Source organism: Etheostoma spectabile, chromosome 3, assembly GCF_008692095.1.
Source record: "Etheostoma spectabile isolate EspeVRDwgs_2016 chromosome 3, UIUC_Espe_1.0, whole genome shotgun sequence".
NCBI classification, from domain to species: Eukaryota; Metazoa; Chordata; class Actinopteri; order Perciformes; family Percidae; genus Etheostoma; species Etheostoma spectabile.
The window spans coordinates 27868894-27877492 of NC_045735.1; the positions used below are offsets into that span (position 1 = coordinate 27868894).

Genomic DNA, 8599 nt, shown 5'->3' on the forward strand with positions numbered 1-8599 from the left:
GTCAAGAGTATTCAGAAAAAGGGCACTGAGAGACTTAAATCTGCTGATGAAGATCATGAATGAACATCATCAGATCTTTTTTGTTTGACATTAGAGAACTCTTCATGAGTAAAACTGGAGGAATGCCCCTTTAAGCTAGTACACCACAGATAAACGTACTCACATAATACTATTAAAAATGCATTAAAACGAATGCAGCAAAACCTTCACTTTTACTCCATCCACTTTTCCTCTCCTCAAAACCTGGTGCCTACATTGCCCACAATGCAACTCCACTCCTTATTCTATTGGAGCAGCCAATGTAGTCTCGAGGTGCTATCCTCAAGCAGAGATGAGGAGTGGGCTTTATAATTTAACTTGTAGTTTTCAGCTGTGAGTGACGCTCAATGGTGTTTTAAGCCCCACAAAGTCGACTTGCAGGCAGCGCTGCGACCCTTGACTTCAAGGAACCTAGCCCTAACCATTGCCTAATCCTAGGTGACGTTGGGGGCTTAAAACACCAAACATCGTGAATGACGCTGACTCAGGGGAAATTACTTGAGGCAGTTTATCAGAATTTACCAAACTTTTTCCAGATATACTGGAGGATTAGGGGTACTACTCCCCGACACCTGTAAACTAGTCCAGACCTTCCTCCACAGCGCTGTAGAGGAGGGTCTGGCTATTCCACACAGCATTCTGGGATGGGAAAAAAATCTAGTTTCATCTAGTTTGGCATTTGTTTGACCCAATCACAATGATCATGGGCTATCGCCGGACCGAGCAACGGCGCAAAATTGCCTTAAGAAGAACTTCTGGATTTACCCCGCAGAGATCTGAGGAGACAGTTAACCACAGTCCTCAGAAATCCACCGGAGTTTAGAATGGCAACACAAAGAAAGCGGAAGGTAACGGGCATCCGACCGAAATGACGGACATCCGGCGGAATTTCTGTAAAAACGTCATTGATATAAACTACCTGTAAACAGACTTTGTTCAAAAAACAACAACAACAGCATTCCTCTTTGTTTGAAACTTTATTCATAACCAATCAATAGTGCATTCCCGGGCTAGCAGTTCAGTAAAACCAGTGATGGAGTCCTATGATGTTCGGATGTCGCATGGAAAAACGCCTCTTTGGAGCGTGGTGGGACAAAGACACAGTCATAGCCTTGACGTCCCCAGCTTCATGTCCCTTTCTTTCCTCTCCTTCACCACAGAAACAAACAGGACGGAGAGCTGTGTCTGCGAGGAGCTGTGTCTGTCCTCCGATAGTAGTTCATTCTTCCCATTCGTCTTACTGTGCAGAGACAGAAGACTCAGGTCAGAGGGCATTCAGACGGGGGCGTCAAAGGGCTTTGCACATACTCTGAGCCGGTTTTGGATCCCTTGAGGAAAAGGGACGTCAACAGAAATACCAACAAATACAGACACCGTCACAAAGCAGCTCTGTGTAATGGAGGAGCTTCAGTAAAATTCTCTTTTGTATCTCTTGCTTTTCTTCTTTGTTGATAAAGTAATTCAGTAAAGTAAAGCTCTTCACAACCATAGAACCTTCCATTTTTGTTATTTTTTTTTGTACATTTGTATATTCGTATATTCACAAAAAACTACTCTGAAATTTGACAAACATTTACCTCAAATGACATCAAAGCAAAAGAGCAAAACTAACACAGCCAGTAGTTAGACTTTTTCCGTCTCTTTTTTTGTTGTGCTTTCTGTTGTTTGTTTTCAAAGCTACACTGATGCAGAGATCAGGTGTTTCTATCTCTATTTGCACAGATTAGGCACACAATAACAGCCCCAGTCATTAATCGAGAACTGATCAGCTAAAAATAAGCCGGTTTTCTGTGCAGCTAGTTGTCCCTAGACGGTTGTAGTACATGTTGAGCTAGAATGACTTAGCACAGCTAGACAAAAACAAGATGACGGACTGGTGCCATGGAGAGAGGACCACGGGAGGAGACCTGTCCCCGAGGGGCCCGAGGGCGAGCAGACTCAGCTCACGCAGCCATGGAGACCGAGCGTGTAGGTGCCATTCCTCGCTGTTGTTTGTTCTTTTATTTCCTCTGAGATACCAGAGCCTCCAACCCAGAGCTGGGAGATCATTTTGTTTTGGTCTCAATGTTGTTGAGAATGTGATGTTTTTTTTAATTATTTGAATTTATTTATGAAAATAAGTGCAATACACCGGTAATGTGTTGTCTGGGAAAATGAGTGATAATCCAATTTATTTCAGTAAGATAACTTAAATGAGTTGTTCAACATTTTGGGAAAATACATTGTTAATTAATAAGCTTTAGAGGCGCTGGTAGGTGGATTTTGTTACTTGGACAGAGCCAGACTAGCTGTTTCCCCCTATTTCCAGTCTTTGTGCTAAGCTAAGCTAACCTGCTACTGGATGTAGCTTTATATTAGCATATTTCCCAAAATGTCGGACTTTTCCTTTAAGAAAACTTTATTCCTGCAACTCAGCCATCAGCAGTTATTTAATTATATTGAGATACATCTCCTATCATGTACACTTTATGGCTAATAAAATGAAGTAGACACCGCTGGTTCCACACTTTAATGTTCTTTTGGTTTGGGCCTAATCTTAATGCAACAATAAAGTAACACCTGTTAAGTCTTAAATCACTTTATATGGCACTATATTTACTGTTTGACATTTAATTTGAGTGTCTGAAATCAGAGTGGGAAATTACTGCACTATGTTGTGACTCAGAACAGCGGACAGTGTTACAGCAGGAGCTGAAGTTTGTGTATGAGATGTTCAGTAATCGTATATGGGTTTAACGCTCAGGTGCCCACATACTTTCAGCCATTTAATGTATGATGATAAATCTCCCAGCTCTGAACTCTTTGTAATGATGTGTCTCTGCTGCAGGAGTGACCTGGAGCTGCAGCCGACTATCGGCCTACTTGTCCCTCCACTGGAGCCTCTCTGTATCATGCCGGTCCCCTCAACGCATGGTGCCGTCTCTCCAGAGTCCCATTGACACACATAGATCCCTATTTACCTCCAGCAGGTCACTGAAAAAAAAATAGGGAGGGGAAATTGTTTACAGCATCTTTCTTTGATTTGATTTCCTATTTTGAATATCTTAAGCGGTGGAATTATCTCTTATCTCTCACCTTTGCCGAGGCAGAAGGTGGCCCTGATTTATTAAAGTCCTGTTTTCTTTCTAGATTTTTTGGCTACCTATTCTACTGCTGTGATCACAGTCTGTCACCACCTTCTGTGTTTATAAAGGGCAGGACGATTAAAATAGAGGTATGAGAGAACAGTGTGGCAGCATGCCGTGACAGAAAGCAATAGAGCAGACATAATCCTTATCCCAAACATCTGAAGTAACTCTCTGGAGCCACAAGTTACATGCAGGAGGTGGGCTTGCACACGGGAAAGAGGAAACTGAGTCTCATGGCATCAGAGAGAAGGGAAATTCAGGTCATGCTTTCACAAATCATCAATCCAACCTTCTGCAGAACAGCGCAGGCAGATTTAAACGTGTGGTAAAGCTATAAAAGCATTATTTGCATTATCAATGATTCAGCTTCACAAGTCACAAGAGAAGAAAATTATGTATGCATCTTTTGACAGCTAGCCATGGATATCCACACACATATCCATTAGTGTTGCCTAAAGCTAATGCTGTGTGTTTTCTGTCCTTACAGCTCTATGTTTGGAACCATTTTCAAACACAGATGTTTTATCTATCAGAAAACTAAAGGAGGAAATCTCAAATGGCAACACTCTTGTTGAAGTGCCCTAAATGTGAGTGCTCCAAGATGGCAATCTGGACTGTCAGGACAGTGTGTCTGTGATTGTTTTCCCTGCACTAATGCTGCCCAGAGTCTTCTCGGCGTGTTATCGATGTCTTCGGAGCTTCAGCATTAGTGATAAAGGGTTGGACCTCTGTTTAGAAACTTTAAAGTATTTCTCGCTGTGAAACTTTAAAGTGGATTTCCATCCAGCCAACGGCGGTTGATGGAACTCTGATCCCATTGGCTATTTTCCATTGTGACATCATTAACCGGAGAACAGGGTAGGGAGGGCGGGAGGGGCTTTTTTTGACAGTCTTTACAACAACACACGGCCCACACGGCTTTGGACAACAGATTCGAGACACACCAGTTAACACAATAGCGCACCTGATGCCTGCAGGAACTGCTGGAGACACAGATGCTGTTAACAACTGATGAATTACTACGAGTATGATTATGCCCAAAGCAAATTAAAAACCCTAGTAACGGTTTACAAACACTTGAATTAGCCCTTGAATTCAAAAGAATCAGTCCAGAAACTGAGATACATGGCATCCAGGAAAGAAAAGTAAGACAGTAGAGCGAGAGATTAAGCACAAAGGCAGGCGTTTTCTTTACTTGATGAAAGATTTCCCGGGCTAGTCTGCCCTATAGTCTGCGCAAGGAGCCTGAGTGTGCCCTATTGGGGTAGGATGTACAATCAAATGGGGCTATGGTCTTGATATGTGTCTCACACACACCCCTCACTATCCACCGCTCATGTCCACACACAGTCCTGCCGTCCTCCCGGTGTGGTCAAGCTTCCCATCCCCGATATTTTCCCCAAGAATTCAAAATAAGACGGAGAGAGAGAGAAGGCAGATAGAAAAAGAGAGAGCAAGAGAGCAGAAACAAAATGCATTTTATGTCTATAAAACATTTACTAAATTATACAAATGTCCATTATTCATAAGTATGTTTTGAAGCTCCTTTTCATTTCACCACGATGACTGTTTCATTTGAGTATAATACAGCCTTTCTTGTTGTCTTGTTTATGTTTGCTCGACTGTCTGCGTCTAGGGAGAGGAAACACAGCAGGGGAGAAAAGAGGGAGAAGAAGAAGAGGGAAGACAAGGAAAAGGAGGAGCTTGATAGGTCTCCCGTTTTTTCAATAGGCGGCTGATTGGGTCTGTCTCTTCTGTGGGCTGTGCTGCTGTCAGGAGTCGATAGAGGAGGAGAGAGGGAGGATCAATGTGGGGTCAAAGGTTGAAAGGTGTGGAAGGGTAAAAAGGTCGAAGGTCAGCCCTGGGTCTCTTTGCCGCTCTCTCGTTCCCGCTGACCGCTCTTGCTTATCTTCATCTCTGTCAGCTGGATGTACCGCAGCACGTTGGTGTCTGCGATGGAGAGAAAAAATATTATATAGTCACATATTTCCTTCAACCTGTGTAAAATCATTTATTAAGTCAATTAAACTAAGGTTTCTTTCATGTCAGAAAAATAACAGCACAGCAGTGAGTTTGTTTATGACAGGGCTAAAATGTAGCCCAGGTTTACAGTTTTAAAAGTTTAATTTGTTTTCAACCACCAACCACCATTTACCAAAAGCAATTAGCTAATGTTTTAACTGGGAATCAACTACTAATCCCATAAAGCTCTGCAGAAACACACATACCCTCTGATATTAAAAACAGAGCTTGCAGTTAACACAGCTCTACAGCCAAGCTTGTTGACTTGGACCGATGCTCATGGCTCATCAGAGAACAGATGAAAAACTCTACAGTGTGTTACAGTATGTTACCCTGTCCTGCCAATTGGGACCATGCTATTCCACTGTTGTAGAAATGTAGCATCAATGTGTCAACAAAGGCGTGGCAAGAAGAATAATGCTAGCAAGCACATATGGATGTGAACAATAATTTGGGTTTCAAGCTATTCCAATACTCTGCTCTTTTTATGAGGATGGGAAACCCTTCAATGCGTTTATTAGGTCTCAAGGATACACACAATCCATTTTAAATGTGAATACATGTAAACATAACATTGTCTCCCAAAGTCTGCTCTGTAAAGTCAATAACACATTATGGCTAATTATCACATTCCCTACCAACATTATAAAAGACTGTTTTTACATTCTAAACATTAAGCTTATGTTCTCTAAGTTCACTTAACTGTAATTCAAAATATACACCTCAAATGCTAGGATCTTAAAACTAGAGCTATGCTTTAACTTGCAGTAACCCAACAGTATCCACCTCTGTCACTTGTCATGCGAGTTTTACTGAAAGCACCGTTTATCTCACCTGTGGGTTCGCGGTTCTTGGCGTCACGCAGGTAGCGTAGAGCACATTCGTAGTCGCCCAGGTGATAGAAGGCGATGCCGGCTCGGTACATGGCCTTGAAGTGGTCTCTCTGGTGGCTCAGCACCTTCAGACAGTACTCCTTCACCCTCTCATAGTTTACCAGCTCCGACTGCAGCAGACACGCTGCAGGAAAGAAGAGAGGGAACAATTATGTTGAAAATGCTTAAAACTTAATTGTTGTGATTCGTTTGAAACAGTTGCCTCGAGTCTCATTTAGTGAAGCTTACAGGACAAGTACGTCCCATGAGTGTAAAATAAAGACGAGGAGATTTTGCTGACATCTCACTCTGTGCCTTTTAATAGAGCCACATTGAAATTTAGCCTCCACAGTTCCTTCTCAGGATGGCAGTGGGCTGACTATAAATAGCTAAATAAATGTCTCACAGCGTAGAGAAGACACAAAAAGTCGTGCAAGCAGTTTGAACCCTGGGGCAAGAGAGTAATGTCTCCATATGCTTCTGTTGAGCTCAACATGCAAAAAAACAAGAATAGGAAAAGAAAAATTCATCTTGAGAATGGTGGATTGAATACTGTGCCTAATTCTTATCCTCCTGATATAGCAGATGTGTTGTGAGCAGCAGGGGCAGCCGGAGAGAAGAAGAAAAGAAGGAGAGGATTCAGAGATCAAGTGAGCGACAGATACCGCAGAAGTCCTTTGGGATGAGATTTGAGCGGTGAAGTAAAGATCTGAGGCCAGGAGATCTAAACCTGAAACAACTGGCACTTTCATTTGCTGAAAAACACCATGAAGTCTAATGTGGAGTTCTTGGGTAGAAGACTTGTATTTTATTGTAGTCATCAATCCTACAGATGTGTGTTGGAGCAGCACTGCGCTGTAGCGATTCTCAGCAGCTCTGAGATCAGCTTAAATCCGAATAACAGTCCCCAATCAGTCCACCGAAGCCTTTACATGCTTACTGATGGCTCAGATATTACTTTTCCTCTGGTGACCACAAGCACTTGAGGTTTTGTTTTGACCTTACTTCTTCTGTCTTTCGCTCCTTCCCTCTCTGCCACGTTTTTAATCTATCTGATGATACATCAAAGAAAAATTCCCTCCATGTATTCCTTTCCCACCCTGATCTGACTCCTATTTAACCCTTCCTCCCTCCCTCCATCCTCCCTCTTTCCCCTGAGTCTGCCCTTGACTGTGCTATTAGCTGGATGGCAGGGTGAGTCATTAGTGAGAGGAGGGGAGGCAGGGTGAGGGTTGGCTGCCCTAGGAGGAGGAGGTTTATAAGGATAAAGTAGAGGGGAAGAGGTGAGACCTATGGGAGACTATAGGGTGAGGAGAAAGGGGGAGTGTGTTAAAAGCAGTTAGTGGTCCTCTATCTGTCATCTCCCCCCTGAACCTCAGAGAGCTACTGTAGAAGGTCTGCTCGTCAACAACGCAAATGCAAAACACTAAATAATTCATCACAGACATCAGGGGATGGACCAATTCAATCAATGTGTTCTGGTATTTAGTGGTTGAAGTTGCACGTGTCTGGTAGATGCAGGCGGAACTTTGTGTGTGCTGTGTGTTTGCGTGTGTGCTGAGTCACTGCCCGAAGCTGTACACATGAACTTTGCTCTATCTCATGCAATTGAAATGGGGGGAAGGGCTATATAAAATAATAATTAAACTGTATTACCACTATCTTTGTCTCGGATTTAAAATACTACTCTTTATAATAATTCATAAAGTCAATCCAAGTACATTATCCTAGTTCTGAATCAATTATCATCAATAGATACCTGCTGCTTAAAACAGAATAAAAAGAGATGATCCATTTCTTGATGTATAACTTCTCTGGGTGTATGTATTTTCACAGTGGACATTTTGATTTGTCATTGTAAGTTTTCTTCAGAGAAAAGCATCTACCATAGGTCTAGAGTGGATTCATAATCTCCACAATGCCACCAACCTTTATAAGACCCCGATGAGCTGTGTTTTCTGAACTGATGCACTACAATAACACATCATGCACCTTGATGATGCATTTCAACATTTTACCTATTTAGTTTGCTGGCTTTTGCAGACTTACAAAGAAACGTTTTTGTTTGTTTACTCTTACTAGTTGCCTTTCTTGTATGAAAGTTGTTATAGAGTATATCCAATCTAGTAATACAATCATCATTAGATGGATTTACACACACACACACCATCAAAGAAAGTAGAAAAAAAGCAAGCTTGACAAGCCTCTGATTTTAAGTAAAGCTCATTACTCAGAACAAAGCAGCGAGGTCGGAGCTGTTCCCCGTCTTCATCATAAGTCAGCTCTGTACAGTGGGAATCACCTCTGGTGCCCTCTATCTGTCCTGCACACCTCTCTACAGACGCCGCTCCTCTATTTGTTTTTACAACCGTCCGGCTATGACCTGACTATTCTCATCCCTCCACACACCCATCCTTTATCGCCCTGCAGCAGTGGACGGCTTTCAGAGGATTCAGTTACAGTCCATAATGGCCTAATTGCTGACGCAGTTAGAGAGTTCACTGGCACTTACACGCACGCACGCAGACACACACACAC

General features: G+C 42.5%; 1 protein-coding gene and 1 long non-coding RNA gene across 2 annotated transcripts in view; one reads left to right on the forward strand and one right to left on the reverse strand.

The window, feature by feature from the left end:
• LOC116677998 (uncharacterized) overlaps nt 1-6918 on the forward strand; it is a 7615-nt gene extending 697 nt beyond the window's left edge. Inside the window, exons 2-3 of the long non-coding RNA XR_004329146.1 lie at nt 371-477; nt 6907-6918. This is a non-coding gene — a long non-coding RNA (uncharacterized LOC116677998). The remainder of the gene's footprint in view (nt 1-370; nt 478-6906) is intronic.
• ttc9b (tetratricopeptide repeat domain 9B) overlaps nt 1001-8599 on the reverse strand; it is a 23991-nt gene continuing 16392 nt past the window's right edge. Inside the window, exons 2-3 of the mRNA XM_032508103.1 lie at nt 6024-6206; nt 1001-5117 (exon numbers count right to left, since the gene is read on the reverse strand). Coding sequence (XP_032363994.1) covers nt 5023-5117; nt 6024-6206 — 278 coding nt within the window. The 3' untranslated portion in view covers nt 1001-5022. The remainder of the gene's footprint in view (nt 5118-6023; nt 6207-8599) is intronic.